Raw genomic sequence first — 21,157 nt, forward strand, 5'->3', positions numbered from 1 at the left:
AAGATGTTACTTTCGTTATCATTACTTTTTCCTCAAAAGTTATTAATACGTTTTTAAAATAGTAAAACTAGTAAAAAACCTTCCGATATTTTTTACACATGGATATTCGTTACAAAGCTATTAAGATCTCTAACCTATTGTGCAATTGCCTGTTGTCCTTGTTGATATGTAAATTTTTGCATGGTCACAAGTTCAAGAACTCAAATCTTACTAGGAATTCAATGTCTGGGCTGAAAAATAAACTAGGTAGAATTTAGTGTACAACTTCAATTATGAGCTCTATTTATTTTATGGCTTTGATGTTCACAATTATTTAAAATTTGGATATTAAGAATCATATCCAAAAGTTAAAGGGACGTTGCAATATAATTTCAACCAAAGTTCACGAGTTTAAGATGCCCAGAATTATAGTTCTTAAATAATGAAGAACAGTATAGAAAATGAGATCTTTCGTATTACAACTGCGTTCTCCCGTGTGTATTAATGAAATATGAAAATCGTTTTATTTCTCGTGATAAATCAGAATTGTGTGCATTTTAATAACACATTTAAGGATTTTTTTTTTTTTTTTTTGGTTTTATGCAAAGTGCAGTCTGCATATTTTTGTGTATCATATATTCCGGTGAAACACTAAGAGAGTAAACTTAATAACAAAAAATGATATAGAAACTATTCCAATGTGGTTTGTTGATAGAATTAGATCTTTCATCCTGGCAGACTAGTGCCCTCGTATGTAGGGCATCGAATCAAAACGTTTATTTGAACGTGAGTTAAAAGGTATCAACAGTGACAATTCAGCAGAAGCTCAGACTACATTGTCCTCTTGTACGTAAGTAGAAAGTCTAAACCACAAGATCTGTCAGCTGCATGTCCTAAGGTAATCTACAATTCCTGCTGCCGCATAAGAAAGTTGGTGCCATTAAGGAAACAGTTATTATATTTGAGGTAACACCTTTTAACAATTTCTCGAATTTGTTATCACACTACGATGCATTATGATTAATGAATGTGGTATGTTGACCTTAGATCCCCAAAGAAAGAAAAATAATGTATCAAGTTCAAAACTATTCAAAGGGATTGAATAAAATCAAAGACACCTCTTTCCAACGTAAACTTCGATCTCAAAGAGGGTAAAACGATCAAAAGAGTTTTATCAACAGTGAGTTCTTATTTAAAACTATAATAGCAAAAAGCATAATTACAGTTTTGTTTACCTATTGTAGAACCTGTAGAATAGGAGAAATCAACATAAGAGAGAATAGGACTCATTTAACTTAACTTCTCCTATTGTATTTGGACAACCCTGCGAAAAAGTCAAGATTGGCCTTTTTCGATATAAATCGTTGTTGACTTCACTTACGTGTTACTAAATACGGAAGTTAACATCATGAGTTAGCCAAGCTCTTAATACAACGCTGGAAACGACTCTCCATAAAGCACCTCAAGTTTTTCAACGCTTACCAACCTGGCTGCCAACGCAAGAAATTTGAGTTTCGTTATTGTAACAAATTTGTGTTGTTATTCTAGAAATTGACAGTTTGAATAATTCAGTTATTTACTTGTTTGCTTAGAGACTGAATACATAAAACAGTCTAAATTTAAATTAGAAAGGAATCCAAATTGCTTAAGATACATTTTTTCCAAGCTGCTGAAACTTTTACAGGGAATGTCATATTTAAGGATGTGCACGATCGAGTCGAGATTTAAGCCTGTGTGACTCGTTTCGAGAAAATCTTGTCTCGATTCGTGTCTCAACTCAAAAATATGTTTCTGTCTCGACTCGGGTCTGGACTCGACAGTTTCTGTCTCGACTAGACTCGAATTCGAGACGAGGCGTCTCGAAATTCTAGTCAAGACAAAATATACGAGTTAAAATATACGCACACATCAACCAGAACATTATGACTACCTATCTAACTGCCAGTATGTCCACCTTTGGCACAGAGAACAACTGCGAAGCGTCATGGCATGTACTCAACGGTCCTTGGTAGGTCGCTGGAGAGAGTTGGCACCACATGTGCATACACAGGTCATCTAATTCCCATAAATTCCGGGAAGGGAGGCGATGCTCTCTGACGTCACGTTCAATCACATCCCAGATGTGTTCGATTGGGTTAAGATCCGGCGAGTTGGGAGACCAGCACATCACTTGGAACTCGCCCATATGTTCCTCAATCACTCCATCACACTCATGACCTTGTGATATTATGCATTATCTTGTCGAAAAATGCCACTACCGGTGGGAAACATGGTCATCAAGAAGGGGTGTGCGTAGTCTGCAAGCAGTGTGCGATACGTCTCCGCCTCATCGTGCCTTGCTCGAGTTCCACTAGACACACGGATGCTCAAGTGAACGTTCCCCAGAAATGTAAGCTGCGGCCAACTTGTCTCCGTCCCGCAGTACAGGTGTCAAGGAGCTGTTCCCTTGGAACACGATGGACTTCATTCTCCCACCTCATTCAGAGAATTTATGAAGTTCATTTTATTGCAATAGTTTTATACAAAGTAGATAATCAATAATAATAATAATAATAATAATAATAATAATAATAATAATAATAATAATAATAATAATAATAATAATAATAATAATAATAATAATAATAATAATATATTTGAAGTACAATCAAATGTTATGACATTAATTATTTGTTTTAATTAATTGAATTGAACTGAAAATTAAATCTTGATCTCGAAAGATTAACTATTGAGTTTATGCGTTGTTTACCTTTCTAAAGTAATAATTGCAGGAATTGGTTTCAATGCTGTTTTTAAGTGAATACTTTCTTCAAAATAACATTAAAAGTTATAGAAAGATTTTTGAGACCTTTGGGTCGAGTCGAGATTTTTACGAGCAGTCTCGACTCGACTCGTCTCCAATTTTGCAAAATGTGTCTCGACTCGTGCGCATCCCTAGTCATATTTTCTGCACCGGTAGGGTTATTTATTAGTGTTGAGGGAGCGAAAACGTTTTCATTACCCGGGGCAGCAAAAATGAAAAATACGATCCTGGATTTAACAACAATATGGGCTCCCAAGAAACCGACTAAATCTTCGGTAAATCTGCTAGTTACGTCCCCGGCAAGTAACAAGCAGATCCATGCGTTAACACAGCTCTGAAATGACTTACACCCTCTACTTTTATACTAATATTTATTTAGATATCGAAGTGTTCATCGATACTTACTAATTTACCTTGGTTATGGTCATACCATCAACGACATTTTAAGATTAGAGTTTGTGTATTAAAAATAAGTTTAGCAAAATATCAGTGCATCTCTTCCAAGGGTAGTCTACTGTTGAGAGAAGAATGTTTATTAATTTATTGTGCCATATGTACTATGAAGCTAACCAGGGATGTAATGGAACGTATTTTGAAGTATACGGCGTAAAACCATCTAATATGTATACTATATGTTCAGCGTATACTTATCTTAAATTTACAAATAAACGAGGGTATACCGAGGTTGATATGCCGTATATATTTGAAAAACGGTCGACCGTAAACCTACCAAAAATTCTAGCGGTAGGCTACATCACTACCTAAATCCTATCAGAAATATCACTTTCTCTTCCTTCGAGGAGGGGGTCTATAGTATTATGTTACAAACTGAGAATTCTCGTATAGCCCTCTCGGGACGGGAAAATTTTTAACATCTTTATAAATCCCCACCAAACTTCAACAGCAAACAAAATGAATACGCACGCTCGTATGGTATTGACGCATCTGTACGACTCATTTAATCCGCAAAATTGTAGCGAACCGACCCCGACCGATGAAATAAAATGCAACCCAAATATATATAATTATTAATGATTGTGGTTGGTACCCGCACAATTTTGAGAGTACGTCCCAAAAAGGATAGCACATATGTAAAACCGAAGCAGAGAACTGTGTGAAAGTACTCTATGGTGTAAATGGGACAACATCTCTTATTGACAAAGAACGCTTTCCATTACAATGTCGGAGGAATCACTTCACCTTGGTTTTGATGGTGATAATATATTTTAAGCTGGTGAATGCAGTATTAATCACGCATGTTGGATACGCATTAGCTCTTGAACCAGTTTCGCGGAAATCATGGTATGCTGAGCAGGAATGTTCAAAATCACATGAAGATACTAATTGCAAGCACATTCACATTGTGAGCATCGATTAATGCATGCCTGCCATGCTTTTAAAATAATAAATTATTCATATCATTGAAGCCTTTTTCTATTTTTAAAAGTGAATGTACTTTGTCAATGAAAGCATTCACCTGCATGCAATGGTTTAACTGTAACTTCACTTTGGAATAAACAATACCAATATCTTTTTACAAATGAGAATAGAAACTTTCTTAAGCAAAAACAAGTTTACGTTCCTCTCATTCATAAATAATTATAAAACGATCAAATCGCTTTTGCAATTTTCTCAAATTCATTTAACCATGATTATGAATTTCAACATTTATTATTCAATCTCGCCCCGCTAAACTAAACTAAACTTCTAGACCTTGATTTGTGTATAGATCACAATCATAGATATACTGTCATTATTGTTATATCACTTGTCGTAACTGAGAAGCTTCTATGCTCCATGATCGTCACCTAACTTCTTCGTCTTCACGTACGATTTTCCGTTTTGATATTGTAAATCAATTGCAGCTTTCTTCACACCTTCATCTCTTTCCTGCAGTCATACTCTCTAGCTCGTCCCTTATGATAGAGTTCCTTCTAAACCAATGTTCCAACCAGTTTCTCTTCCTCTTCTCAGTAATATCTGAAATTGTTTTTTTTTCCTCCCCATCATTTCTACACCCTCTCATTGGTTTTCCGTCCGACCCAATTAATTCTATTCTTTCTTCCCCACACCCAGATTGTGAAAGCTTACATTTGTTTTTCATAATTTTTGTGTAATGTTCATGTTTTTTCTCCATACAGTACAATACTCCACACGAAGTATTTTATAAAGTTTTTCTCAACTCTTTATTCAAGGACTCACAAAACAGACTTTTCTTCCTCCTAAAGATTTTCTTCTGCATTCGCATCTTTAGTTTTATTTTACGTTAGCACTTCATATCATCTTACTACCCAAGCATTGAAAAATAGCGACTTATTCAATTTTCTTCCCACCTACGTATATTTGATACCGACCGCTTCGTTCGGATCACTATGGCGTTTGTCTTTCTAATATTTATTTTCATCCCACATTATTCACACCCCCTCCTCAAGTTTTCTAACATCTTATAGATTGTTATTATAGATTCAGCAACAAGCGCTATATTATCTGCAAATCGTATGCTCCTAATCATTTTACCTCCTAAAGAAATGCCGTCTTCATTATGTAGGCTCTTTGCCACTATATCTTCTACATATACTGTATTAAATAATGCAGGCGAGTTACAAAATTTCTACCGAACCCCAATGTTGCTCTCTCCTCTGTCATTTCCTTCCCTATACAAATATTTATTTGTAGTTTCATATATAAGTTCTTTTAAAATGAATCTCTCCTCTTTCCATTCCAAACCAGTCTTCTTTAGAACTTACAACAATTCCCAATTCACACTATCGAAAGCCTTTTCTAGATCAATAAATACAACATACACCTCTTCCTTTTCTGTATAAACCTTTCACAAATCACCCTTAATAATTCAATTAGATCATTTGTGCTCTTACCTCTACTGAACCCGAACTTGTCCTCCTCAACTTTTTTTCATTTTTCTTCCATACAATATTATGTTCTGTATTCGCTGAATGTAATATGAGACTAATAGCTCCATAATTTTCACATCTCTCTGGGTTTCATTTCCTAGCCGTCCATATCATGATCGTCTTCAAAAGTGTTATGGCCACTCTTCAGTTAGATATATTTTATTGCAGAGCGGAAAAAATCTTCCTTGCCTTTATCTCCCAAATTATTAATGAATTCGATTGGTATATTGTCTATCCCGGTTGGTTTTCTGTTCCTAATCTCGGAATAGCTTTTCCAAATTTATCCCGAAGAATACTAAAACTTTTATTATCCTACCTTACTTTACCACCCTACCCTTTATTATTTTTTCATGTAAATTTAGTCTTTCTTGTAGTAATTTTACAACCTTTAATCCTTATATTGAATCGGGATACTCTCCAAACCTTTGGACTCCTCCCAAACTAAATTCTTGCGTGCGTCCCTGATAGCGACAAGTAACTTACTACTGAGAATTGGTTTATTTTTAATAGTAATTACTAAGTATTACGTTGTTTACAGGCAAAAATGTTTAAATGTAGCTCTGCGTAGAGAGTTTATCTCGGTGCGTGCGGGGGGTTCCAGATTCGATTGCCTGACAAGTTAGTTTGCAGTGGACAACATCACGTCCGTAGGTTTTCTCGGGATACTCGCACATCCTCTCACATTAATATTCCACCAATTCGTCCGTCATAATTCACTTGCCTTAATCATCCATTTCCGTAGGCTAAAGGTCATAGCGTGGGACGTTAAACTGAGAGATTTCATTTTATTTTCCAAATTTTAAAACCATTTCGCTTTTCTGTTATATTGGCAAAAATGAAAGATAAATCCGTTTACTTCATCTTGAAGTAATTTTTTTATACTGAAATATTATGGGCTTATTGAACTAATGTTTCCGGGAAAAGAAATATTGGAGAGTTATTCTCTTATGGTCTAATTAACAAAAAATAAATGATTTTTAAATGAAATGAAGTACATTGGCCAGCCAGAACGTTATGACCACCTATTTAATATCTAGTATTTCCACTTCTGCATCGCAGGACAGTGACAATGCGGTCTTGCATAAAGAAACAATGAAGATTTGGTAGGTGACTAGAGGCACCCTATCTAGCCACACAATTTGCTTAATTCCGAGATGAATTGATGTACATGATCAGTAATGTCCAGCCGCTAGCTAGAAGCCGTTATAGTTCTCTCCACACGTGAAGGTTCCTAAAAGCATAATGAAACAATCACCAGCTTCCCACCACCCTACTGAGCACGTCTTTATAGCATCTGTTCTTCTGAAAGGCGATGGATTCCGACCTGGCCATCGATATGATGAAGGCAGTAGCGTGATTCATCGGATCATGTAATGAAGTACCATTGCTCTGCGGATCAATTACAATGATTTCGAATAACATTACAGTCGTAATCGACGATAGCTTGGAATTAACATTGGTACGTGTGCGGGACGTCGGTTGCGGAGGCCCGTTCCTAACAGTACGGTGAACTGTCTGCTCTGACTAACTCGTGTTTGTGTACTGTTAATTATGCCAAAAGAGGAAAGTTATGAAGTCTCAATAACAATGTATTTCTTGACTTAAATCTGAAACTTCAGGAAACCACGGAGAAAGACGGGGTACTAGTATAGATTGCATGATTTCTGTATCTAATTCCGATTGCCAACTGTTTACAAAAATTTTCCTTTAATTTTATTTTTTTTTCACTAAAAGAACGTAATGTTTGTTTTCTCATTTCAGCAATACATGAGAAGTGATTGTAATAAATGTTTGTACATGAAAACTGATTAACACATTAGCTATTGTGTGTGAAAGTCTAAGTCTTATATAAAATCAAGTTTTGTGGAGGCGATTAAGCACTTTCTTTTTTAGTTTAGGAAATTCTGTTTGTTTACCATTATGCAAAAGTGCAATTGATTTCAATATTTTAATTCCTAACTTTGTACTCGATGAAAATAAAGACATTTTGTAAAAAAACATATCTATGAAAGTTAACATTAGCTGCCTACACTACTTTTTCCCAGGCTAAAAACTTTTTTATTACACTTTATATTAATTGTTATTTTGGACATAGTGAAATGTCCCTTACATATGTTCTTTATTAACTTTATACATTTTATTTTTGCCTGTAATATTACTGGAAATGATTTTACTACTACAATCAATAAGCTCGTGGAATGGACGCAGTGTGACACTACTGGTATATTACAGGTAATAAGTGATATTCTGAAGGAAGTAATGAAAATTCATATCTCTATTCAGCAGGAGGCAGTTCTTTGCATAGAGTATAAACTGGCGTACTGTTTCTGTTGTGAAAGGAGTTGATTGCGCCGCGGCGACTTGAATAGTGTCGCAGTTTGAGCAACGGGCAAACATCAAAAACTAGGCAAATCCGCTGCAGGAACGTTGCAGATGATCGGGCAAGTGTAGAGTGACAACGCCCTGAGCCACAGTGCATTGTTTAAGTATCACCAACGGTTTACGGAAAGAGAAACAGTTTAGAGAATGATGAACGTACTGATCGGCCAACAACAGTCCATACAGAGCGCAAGATCGAAAAAGTTGCAATTGTTGTGCGCGCTAACTTTCGCAGTCTGTAGATGACATCAAAGCAGCAGTACGGATCAGCCATGGTACATGTCTCAACGTTCTGACGGATGACTTGAACATGTCGAGTGTCACCAAGCACCGTGTCTCACGCATTCTGACACAAGACCAACGATCAGAAGTGGGGACGCTGATGAAATGTTCCTGAACCGGATAACAGGAGATGAAACATGGCGTCTCCTCTACGATCCACAACTAACTAGAAAAGCAGCCTCCTGTAAATCGTCATCATCACCAAAACGCAAAAAACCGAGACAAGACAGGTCAAAGAGAAAATGATGCTTGAACCATTTTGAAGATCAGTTTGGGTCTATGTAATTGTCTCTGTGTGTGGACGTTTACATCGAGCACAACAACTATGGGTTCTATTGGTTGCCTATTTTCTGGGTACCAGTCCAGGAATGTATTATTAGTATATAACACAGTACTAGTATATAACACAAAAGAATCAGTTTTAGTGACGCAGGCCAGGTAAATCAATTACATAGACGGATTACTATATTACTAATTTCCAACATACATATAATTAATTTATCTGCCAAACATGAAGAAAGATAATGTACAACAATTGCATATTATTCTGACAAAGAAACACATGCCCGGCATCACTGTGTGAGTTTTTTACACCTTCAGGAGCATACGCATCAATATTATAATCAGGAATTACATATGCAAATACTATGAAAATGCATTATTTTACTAAATTCTATTTAATAACCATTGTATACGTCACAAAAACTGTTTTGACCTTAAGCGATGACTGTTAATGAATGATCTGAACAATTAACTTGCTAAACGCTTATGCTATTAGATTATCCTTAAATTTACTAAAGTCAAGTTTAAAATTCATATCGTTGGTCTAATTCAGTACTACAACAATTTTAAAAAAGTGATTTCAGGAAATGTCTCAAGCTAATGTTCCTTTGTGCACACGCAGTTCGAATAAGTATCCTGCATTAACATAGGAAAAGCAAATTTCTACGAGTATTTTCTCGAAACGGCGTTTTAAAAGACATATTGTGATAATGTGGATATTATTCATACGATAAAACTATCCCAGATGGATATTATTACTTATGCAGGCAGCTATTCATAACATTGAATGAAATTAAGAGCACCACAATGAAGATAGCATTATTTATGAAGTCAGTTATCCCATAAATACATCAGTGTCGATGGCATAACCTACTATCATCTAATAAATCTAGTTATTATGAAAAGTCAAATATTCTTGATAGGATATTCTAACTTTCGTAGGCACATGTGTGTATGATGAACTGTAATGTTAATTATATATGGACATATGCATAATATAGATGTCTTATTTCCATTGCAGCGTTAGGCTATGAGCCTGACTTCATCTATCCATTGGAGAACGTGACCATCCCTCAGGGTCGAGACGCCACCTTCACGTGCGTAGTCAACAACTTGGGCGGATACAGGGTAGGTGCCGACCCCTCCCACGGCAGGGTGGGTACACATCGCTCATTCATTCTCCTCCCTCTCTCTTCTTTCTCTTTCTCTCTTCTCTCTATCTCTCTCTCTTTGTCTCTTCTCCACCACTTTTAATCTCTGTATGTATTCTCCCCCGTAACACCTTCCGGTAAGATGTAGTGATATGCATATGAAGTAGATTGCACATAATTATGTATTTAATGTGGTTCTTTTGTATTCACACGATCTTTTCTCCACATGACGATGGTTGTTTGACTAGTTGACTAAAGCGAAAACGTTTGCGTAAGTTGTTTTACCACCTCTTTAAGAAAAATGTATTTTTATGGATGAAAATGTATTAATATTTAAAACTTCATCCAATATTACAATTATAATTAAAAATTAATTCTTTTTGTATTGCAAGTGACATTAAAAGTTCATTGAAATGGGAAATTAGATTTTACTTTCACAATAATAATAATAATAATAATAATAATAATAATAATAATAATAATAATAATAATAATAATAATAATAATAATAATAATAATAATAATAATAGGAACTACAAAGATGAAAAATATCTAGCTCAAAATATTAAATTATGAAAGTTATGTTTCCGTCTTGTGAGTTAAATGTCACCTGATGTATTTTAATTTGTAGATAATCATGTTATTTTTGGAATTTATTTCAATAGTGTTCAACACTTACCTCATCTCAATATAGCTAAACTGCCTGGCATCCGGAAAGATTTGTTTGGGAATTGCAACAACAAACATATATATATTCCACTCTTTTTCAAGTTTTACATTTGAATTAACATACGTGTTCTAGTAAAATACCTCATTAATAAGTCTGACAGTAGGATCTAAGTAGTACAAAATTAATTATCTCGTGATATTGTAGATAAAGCAAAACAAAACTAGCATTTTGTAATTGTATTATAATTCTTCAAAACGCTGACGTTTTTTTCTAGGATTGTTTTTCTTTTAATGTTTCTAAAGACACATGTCAATCTGATCATTGTACGACATTTATATTACTTAATTTCTTAAGAAAATGCAACGATCTAAAATATTGTTTACTTTTCGAATATTTAATATTGCCATTTAATCTCAGAAAAAAATAATAGAACAAAATATTTTTGTAAGAGAAGAAAGAGTATATGTGTAATGCAAGATAAAATCTTTAGGATACATAGATAACTTCTTTGTCAAATCAATTATAGTTTATTATGGAAGAGTATAAATGTGGATTAATAAACTAGATTAGTGAGTGCGCCTCTAGTGTAAACAAAACACATCTTATTCCTTTAAAAAGAATTACGAAGTTTGGAGATATAAAACAGAGAGAACCTCGTGGTTGTGCCCATGCTACCTGGCATGAAACATTGAAGGGCTAAGTCGAGTAGTTGGTGATTTTGTGTTGAGAATAAGTAGTCAGCCTTTATTTCGGTTCTTACTTATCTAAATCTACAAATTATTTCATTTAAATATCTTCTTAATAATTCTCATGATATTGGATTAATTGCTGCTAATATCATCCTTTATTCCTCAAGGGTCACTCATTTAATACACTAATCACATCTAGCGCTGATTGAAATTGAGCAATTTTACTGCAACTCTAAACAAGTGTCAATAAGTCATTGATATTTCATGTCATCAAACAAATCTAAAATGAATTTCCAATATTTCTTCTAAATTAACTCAAAAGTCTAAATGAGTAAGTAATTAGGAGTTGTAACTGCATTTAATACCCTATATTCTTATGAAATATTAAGAATTTCTGGATCTTATTAGTGACAATCATATAATTGCGTAGTTGATTCTTAAAGTAGAAATCCTCATTAATAATAGACGTGCTGAAACCTGTACTAATTGGAGTATATTGAGATAAGAATTATATTTTCAAAGTATCTATAACTAGCTTTTCTTCTTGGTCTTAACATGTTATTTCCCCCGAAAAATTTTCCTAAATAGGCTTTGACATAGGTAATCATTAATAACTTCTAATGTTTTCTTATTTTGCTATTATAAATACTGTTTAGTTTCTGTATAGAAATGGCCAAATTCTTTGCAATCGATTACACAACAAATTTCCGATCTCTTTAGTAAAACTTGTTTTAACAATACAACTTTAGTGTCAGTGTTATTAATAAGTAATATCGGTAATGCGTAATGCGTAAGTTGTTGGCGTGGTGAAAATAATATTGCTTAGAATTTGCGGCTATTTTTATTTTTTTTCATATTGCTGGAAAGTAATGTCAAACAACCATCGTTAATATATAGTGCACTTATCAGCATGAAATGTTGTCTTTTATGCCTGGTTACTTGAGGAAAACTTAAAACACTAGACTAGAGGCAAAGGAAGTGTAGTTTTATAGATACGGAAGTCGTGTATATCTTATCGTCAGTTGGTTGTGATATACTGTAAAGACTTTATATATTAATATAAATTTAAGACTAATAAGCGAATACTGAACAATATTTATAAATAATTATAAGAATAGTAGTAAATTGTTAGTCTTAGGTTTATAACGTATACATTGCTTGTTTGATGTAGACTATCATTTTATTGAGCTTAGTATTAATGTGAAAGTTGTGTAGCATATCTTAACGTACGAAGGTGCACTGAAAGTTCTTCGGTTGATATCCCTTACAAGCCATACTAGCTATACATAGCTATAGGTAGAAAAAAGGTTTTCGGTAACATATTTGCATACTCACATTGTTTTTTTAAAATTAAATTATCAATCACACTAGTAAATTTAGTGGTTCATTCTTCAAAAGCAACAGGTTATCGTTTTCAATATATCAATCTATTTTACGTGATTAGTCCCGTTGTAAAATATGCTATGAGAAAATAATCAGAAAGAAATTCGAGATATCATGAAAATATCTTTGACATCATTTGAGGAATATAATGGCGTAATTTGTTTTAATCTCTTTTATCTAATCAAAACTGTGAAATGTGTAACTAAAACTTTATTAGATACGTTAAAGTTAATCCATTTAATTCCAATATCCATTTAATTCGTTGCGGTTAGTTTGTATTTTGGTGCAAATGAGGTTCCCACATAATCAACTATATACTACCTAAATATGGAACCGAAAATATTTCAGACTATTACAGTCATCTCCAGATTTGTTTTTATCATGTAATGGACACTTGAAAGTGCACAAACTTGTTAATAATACTGAAATCGTTGTAATAATTTCAAATGTTTTCGAATATAACGTTGTCACATGCTTACGCTTGCATTCAGAAAGCTATTACTACTTATTTGATATTGCTAAATTGTTTTAAAGAATGCTTAATATTAATTTTGTGACGATTATTTAATTGTTTTCAATAATATAACTCTATATTTCTGTTGTTATTATGTACTATACTGATAACTTCATTCATCAGATAAAAAATAAGAAATTAATTATATCTCTATTTTCACTATCGTAGTAAGCTTCCTTTATAAAATTAATACATTAAGGCATTATCTAGTGTATATGTATATTAACAAAGCGGAAACTCATATATCCAGTATTTATGTTACGTAAATTAATACGTTTTACATATGTAAGTTGTTTGTTATTTTATTGAGCATTCTTGAATGTTTTCTTTTGTACTTTAAGTAAATTCTGGTAGGCTTTTCAAATAGAATATGATCACACTAAAGTCATTTCATAATTAATGAAGTATTACCAACAAGTATAGTTACCACACTTTACAACTGAGTTCCTCCGTAGCTATGTGGTGAACATAGGCGATTTTGACGTGACGGACAAACGTTTGATCCCTGGTGGAAACTCATGGGTTGAAATTCTACATTTAGTTGTAAGTTCATGTCTCACATAGTCTTGGTGTTGAAATGAACGTTAAACTACAATCCATTTAACCAACCAACATTTTGCAATTGAACGATTTGTGTGTAGAACGCTTTAAGTAATTGGATTATTAATCCATCAAAGAATTCAATTTTCCTCAGATTGATTACCAAATATTATTTTTATTTTGGTGACCCGCTGATACTAGAAATCTTAGATCACGTATATCAACAATAGCTCTAAACATGCAATGGCGTATCACAAGTGGCTTCATGCTTGAAACTTGAGTCAAATTGTAGTGTTTTGGACGTCACAACAGAAAGATGGAATATTTAAGGAATTATTTAATCAATTTAACTATTTCCGTAATGAGATGCGAGAGATTTCAAAGTGAGTTTGAGTTTGCAAGTCCATGCTGTCTCACTTGAGTTTCGACTTGGAAGACCACGAATTAATTCAAAACCAGCGCGAACTATTCTTTTAAATAAAGTCGCAAAATTTTGATACGGTGAATTGAGTACTAGAAAGTAACAGTTGTTAAGTTATACAAGATGCAGTATCTTCCGCGGATTGTCATAAATGAAGTTCCATTGATCTAGTAAAGTCATCTTGGTCTCAAGAAATGCTGAGGCATATGAGTTGTTTACAACTACGAGAGATCAATAAAAGTAAAACGTCGGCTTTCAATGGCACAGATTTTACCTATAGTTTGACGTAGTCTTTTCCAACTGGCAAGTATATGACTAAGGAGCTTGCTTGCACGATTTTAGAAAGGAGGGATATAACAAGTAGAGTAAAGGATGAGATGGGAGAGGAAGGGGAACGAAATAATACGAATTTTGGCAGTGAACAAATTATCATTATCTACGAGTAACGTCTGCAGAACCATCTACTAAGACATCCATTTTCTTGTTTGTATATCACCACTGTCCTTAATCAATTTCATGTTACTTGAGTGATATCAGGAGAGAGAACGTAGAAAACTGTTTTCGTGGTCGATGACACATAAGGAGAAGATGCAAAGGGATGCCATTCTTGTTCAATTCGGTCCATCATATTATTACTACAGTAATACTAGTCAGATGATGTACTATTGATGCAAAATAGTTTTCTTTTTGTTCTGCTTTGAGCGAAAGATTCTTGAAGCATATGCTAAGTTGATCGATTTGGTGAGAGTTTAATGTTCATTTTTCATGTATAGCCTTAGTAACATAAAACCAACAAGACAGTCGATGAAACATTGTTTCTTTCTGTTAACTGCTGAAAAAGTAACATATTATAGACATGAAAATTTGTCCGGAAATTTATTTTCATTTCAAACAATTAAGGACTCTGGAACGAAAAGGTTATTTTCTGATACTAATTGCGAGTAACTCCATAGCTTTAACAATAATTACACAGGGGAGACCATTATAATTACGGTATCTGTAGCGATGGAAATCATGTGTAAACACCAGCGAAGAATATTTTCACAATAATTTATATAATGTGCATGACATTTTACAGTACTTTATTTTTGTATACTGTTTGAATTTCAGTGGCACCTTCGTATTATGTAAATGTTTTACGTTCAGTAGATCTATTCTAAATATAACTGTTACTTAGGTATAATAATATTAATTCTTAGTTCTACATTTGTTGTGTTCCATAAAAAGGTTTCTAGTTGAGACGAAAAGTAACTTACTTTCTTCTTATGAACGTCAAGCTTGGATATATGTTACACTATGTTACTTAGCTAATCTTTGTTTCTACAATTCAAGCCAATAAAAGTCGATAAAAGAGTATGACGGCTAGTATTTTTGTACGTAATATGTATACACACAACATATGTGTGTTTAAAGTGAATTCATTCAATATAATTTTACACAATATATCGCTTATACCAATATATTTGTCAAGATAAATAGCAATTTATAAAGTACCAACATCGGTAATTTAAAATTTTGAATTAGTGTTATCTTTTCGAATTAAATTTTATAGTAACATCATATCATTTGAATAATATCTTTTTGCCCTACGTTTAAAAATCGTTCTTAAAGATGCCATTGCCTCTTTGTTGAAGAGCATGTAAGAATAAATAGTTAATGAAGTAACAAAATGTCTTCAGAAATTTAAAAATTCTAATGCATTCAATAAGAACAAAAATATTTATCAGATAGAGTATCATTACAAGCGAATTTAGCCGTTCAAGGTATTTGAAAGTACTCTTTAAAGGAAATTAGCTCACAATTTATAGGAAAAACATTCTGCATATTAAAGAGAAATGTATAAGTTTGGCGTTAGATCATAAAATTCATTGTCTATTAAGAAGCAAACCAAATCTAAATGTACCAACCATAATGGAATGCACCAACCATAAAAACAATCACCAATAGATAACTCTTGATTTAGGATATAAATACTATATGAACGCAAAAATATATGCATATATATCCTAAATAATTGTGTAAATTTGTTCTATTTTCTCAAAAATAATTTTAAAAGAATATATATTTTCAGAATTGAAATATTGAATCAGACAATTTATTTGATTTCGCTCCGCTAGTCCCAGTAGAAGTGAGAATGTGTTAATATTTTACCTGCCATGAGAAAGAGACTGAGAAATTTGTGAAACAAAATGTGTTAAAAAAAAGCATTGACGTCTGTGAAGGATAACTCCTCGTTTGTCGACCTGTAGTCTACATTTCCTGTGCAGCAACACTTGTTCAAACGCTCTATACCCTGCTTGCAAAAGCCGCTGGCATTTGGAACTGTTGTTTGCATATGAAAGGCATCCTTCGGCTGAACTCGATCTGGTTTCGACGTCCGATGGAGGGATGGGTTAAACCTGAAAACCTTCTGAAACCTTTCCATTCCCTCAGGATGTCAGCTAGAAGGTGTAGAGAGTACCCCATCCTATCCATTCAATGATAACGCCTCTCCAAAATCCTTTGTGTACACGTGGGAATTTAAAAAAAGGAAGAGAGATCTCGAATAAGAGAACGACAGAGAGATGGCAGAACCATCTGCATGGACCATCTCACCTTGCTTTGCAGGCAATAGACATGCAAATTCAGTGACGAACACTGTTCCGGTGATGTTTATATTTAACACATTTGGATACGTTCCAGTGACATTTTAAGGATAGTTCCATAATTAAAAATATATATAAAAATGGAGTAATATTAAATTGTCGTGACATCTGTTAATACAGCCTCAGAAATAATTTAAGTTTTGTAATTATTTCCAAAGATTGGGCAAAAATCAGTAAGTATCTTTCCAGAAAATAAACAAGTCAAGTTTGGAGTTAATATAAGTAATCTAGTTAAAACGAAATGTAATCTTTAAGTTTTACGTTCCATGATTATGCCGGCGTGGCGAAAGGAGACGGTGATGATGAGAAATGAATGAAATAGTGGAATGAGGAAACGAGAGAATCCCAAGAAAACCCATGCACACGGTGTTTGTCCACCACAAAATTCATTTGGCGCGAGCTGGGATCGAACCATGTACGCTATGCATCTAGTTAGATCAGAAACAATTATAAAATTTCTTAATTTAACACACACACACACACACACACACACATATATATATATATATATATATATATATATATATATATATATATATATATATATATATATATATATATATATATATATATATATGGAAGGGGTCTGGGAAAAGGGAAACAATTCCCAAATTTGCAATTTTCTGATGGCCACAGTTTTCTATATAATGCCGAGTCCTCTTGCATATAGGCGAACAGGAATACGTCCAACATATATATTTATACTGCTCCAGATGTTGAACAAAATAGCACACTGTGAATACTGTATAACTGCGCATAAGTGAAAAATAGCAATTTAGGAACTAAGTTCCTTCTTTGGAAAAACAACAGAAGTCAAACTGCAACAAATAATTGGTAAATTCCATTGCTATTGTTCTTAAAGTTACAACAATAGCAAGTCATTGTTCTTAAAGTTAAAATCAAGCATAAACCAGAAATGAATTTGATAAATTATCATACATTGTACTTGTAATATCATTCATTATTATTTTAATATTGACCATATTTCTCAAATTACTCGCAGATATAATTTTATGGTGACGTATCATTAATATGATTAACTCACATTCGTTTTGTTACAATAGTGATAAATATTGCAGCTCACTTAAAGGACAATGACTGAAGTGCATAGCCAATGAGTCTTATAAGCAACATTTAATCACTTTTGAAAAATATAATCTTATATATCACATTACATCACTGTCGACTTTGAATGAAGTTGAAACAAGAGGAATTAAAAGAAATGGATAGTTATTAGTAATGATGATCAGACATAGTTAAGATCACAAGGAATTTATTTTAATGATTCGTTTTATTATGATTGAACTGCAAATTTATGACAACATCATTGTCCTTATTCGAAAAAAAATTCTTGGAATGTTGGACAATACAATGTGCAAAAGACGCGCAACCATGAAGAGTATTACATGGATGATCTGTAAAATTATTAATTTTAAAAGTATTTCTAGATTTTTTTTGAAAAGTTCACACATACGAATTTTAAACTTTCTGCTCATTACAACATTTTGCAGTAGGACCATTCACTAAAGCGGTGTCATAACATAAATTTTAAATTACATTTGATATAGCGATTGATAATTGATTAAGTATTTGACATTTTTTAAAACTTATTCCTTGTATTACATTCAAGTATAGTTCAAATACAATATAGTAGAAGCAAAGCTGTCAATAATTCTTTAGTTGTTTTACTATGATCATTATTTATCTACAGGATAGGTATTTGCAATCAATGAAATTGCTTGGTTTGAAGATTTCTGAAAGATTTAAAGACATTCCTTAAATAATTAAGTAATTAAAAAAGGTACGTAAAAATAAATCATAGAATTATAAATGCGCACAACCAGACGTGTAATCATGATTATTGGTACCGCAACGATAGCTGTGGTAAACAAAAGATATTGAAATATATATACACGCATACAGCTAGATAGATAAATAACTCTTTGAGAAAACATTCATATATACAGAGCGTGTCAAAAGTCCGAGGACATGAAAAAAATGTTCTTCGGAAATAAATGGTTCTCATTCTAAAATTCTGGTATGTTTCCGGTTTCACCAGTCATTTGAGTTCCACACTGGTAAAGTGTCCTATGTTAAATAAAAAATGAAACAATGTTTCCAGTTCAGCGGTGCGTTCAAACAGAACGTCAGGACAAGCAAAAATGACATGCTGAATGTGGATAATGTTGTATGGGGGAATTTAGAACACTTCGAACAGTTTCACAATAATAGTGTATTGTTGTTACGATGAGGGTTCAAAGGAATAACCTGTTGAACTAGCAACCTTTCATTTTTACTTAACATAAGGTGTCTTATAACTGTGCAGCCTAAGCGGATGATGCGATGTTAAAAATTACATTGTTTTAAATTTAAAAGCTACCTATTTCCAACTACTTTCAATTTTCTAGTTTCATGATCCATAACGGAGTCGATCTATTGTCCCAGACATTTCATACACCGGGCGCAGCATTAAATAAGTCATTCTTTTCATCAAATTACTTATTAAATTGGGTCACACATTTTGCCAAGGTTCTGCCAAATGAAATATGTGTCCCGGACTTTTCTCGCTTCTATGCTTGACTAGTTTCAAGGATGTGTAAACAAAGTTGGGCTCACCACAAGAATGATACAAATCCTAGTATTTTCATTGTTGGTAAATATGTTGCATTCATTCGACGAGATACGGCTTTCGTTTCCTTTCAGTAAGAGTGGTCCTGCGTAGCGTAGTTACTTACGCTTTGGTATGAGCTGTCCCGGGTTCTATTCCCTGCGGGGACATTCAGTCCAAAAGGTATAACAGCTTTTTCAAGTCAGCTATTCTGAGTGAGGGTTTTGTTGAGTCCTCCTCATTTACACCAGGAAATGCCGAGATGGTGCCTAACATAATAGTCTAGGCTGCTTCCTCCCCAATTCCCCAATCGGTGTGATCGCAGGGGAACGTCATCCCACATATGTGTAACGAGCTGATATGGCCATAGATGCCAAAAGCTCAGAAATCTAATTCCTAATCCTAATCCTTGTTTCAGTAAGAGTTGCAACGCGCCTTATATACTAAATGTGAGTTTCGAGAGCACTTATAAACTACTGTCTTGAATATTACGTAAGGTACACTGGGTTCTTATTTTATTGATATATTAGGAACATTACATTAATCGATAGGGAACTGTGAATGCATCACTGTTCCAGTGATTTCTAATCGTTCAAATTGTTCGTTCTCGATTAAACGCTCTGAAGCATAAGGATGTTGCTCTGAAGAAAAGAGTCAACAAGGACAAAAAGAGAATTGTTTTGTTTCTCTTTCTTCCCCTTTGCTCTTCTTCCGATGTACTGGGGACAAATAATGGTAATTAACTTATGGAAAATAACCCAATAAGTTCGCTTATCATGTTAATGGTGGGTTGAATGAAAGAGACAAACTTAGAGTATTTTTTGTGCTTGTGAAATTGAAAGAACTAGTGGGGAATATTAAGAAGTTTTTTTAGAGAAACTTTCTTTCTCTCCATGTTTGGTTGTGTCGTTGTAGAAAGAGATAAATTGTATCTAGGGGCGCAATCTTACATATATTTGGAAATTACTTTTAACTGTTTTTTGGTGTTCATTTTTTTAGAACAGAGTGATACACACTTCACAGTTACACATTATCTCATATAAAAAGAACAATTTATATGTGATCATTCGCTGAATATATCTATATAATAAATTCTGGGCACATGATGGATACGTTGTTAAATACTTACCACTTTGTAGCGGAGACCTTTTGCTGCACACCCTACACATGTAGTGAAAAGGTTATATTCGAAGTTTTCTACACGATATCTCGTTTCCTCGCACTTTATTATTCTACCAATATGTTTTGCCCATGTTCATTTATATTCTTTAATTTAGTGCACAGTATAAACTTGATATTACATTAAACACCTCGGTCAATTTTTCTAGTGTATGATATAAGCTATTACTTATTATTAAAACAACATAACTGCTTCTAACCAAACGGTATTTGATTCAACATCCATAACAGTCAAAGTTTGCTAAGTAATATGTAAATATTAGAGGTTGTTTGCTGAAAGGACGAGCGGTTTCCGAAACAGCTTATGAAAATTATATCCGATTTGATTTCAAGCAAAAGATTTCACTGGAAATCCTCAACAAAATCCAAATTAAGCAACTTTTTGGGGAAAATATTGATTAGAATCTCCTTAAGTTAGTTTAAATTCAATCCTTGTTCTTGATAGACTTAAACTTCAAACAACGGAGATAATGGGAGGTTTCAATAAAAGTATATGCTTTATTTAGTCAAAATTGAATACATTTTTTACGATAGTTATGAGTTACGATGCAAATTTGTATTGTTTAACATTATGTACGAGCGAAAAGTTCTAAGTTGGAGTGAATTCACATACTTTATATATTTCTTGTTGTTGAATGATTTCAATCAAAAGCATCAAATATGTTCGTTATCCTTCAATGAAAATAGTCGCCACAAAGTTTTAATCAAATCGTATGAATC

General features: G+C 33.4%; 1 protein-coding gene across 2 annotated transcripts in view; it reads left to right on the forward strand.

Annotated features, from left to right (window-relative positions):
• Positions 1 to 21,157, forward strand: part of LOC145675686 (lachesin-like) — a 1,025,328-nt gene that overhangs the window by 743,848 nt on the left and 260,323 nt on the right. The window contains exon 3 of one of the 2 annotated variants that reach the window (XM_081746292.1): positions 9,659 to 9,765. In XM_081746292.1, coding sequence (XP_081602418.1) covers positions 9,659 to 9,765 — 107 coding nt within the window. Of the gene's footprint in view, positions 1 to 9,658; positions 9,793 to 21,157 lie in introns of both variants that reach the window. The other variant, XM_081746281.1, reaches the window with a different exon arrangement.

This window comes from Thermobia domestica, chromosome 2 (genome assembly GCF_964235325.1).
Source record: "Thermobia domestica chromosome 2, izTheDome1.hap1.1, whole genome shotgun sequence".
NCBI lineage: Eukaryota > Metazoa > Arthropoda > Insecta > Zygentoma > Lepismatidae > Thermobia > Thermobia domestica.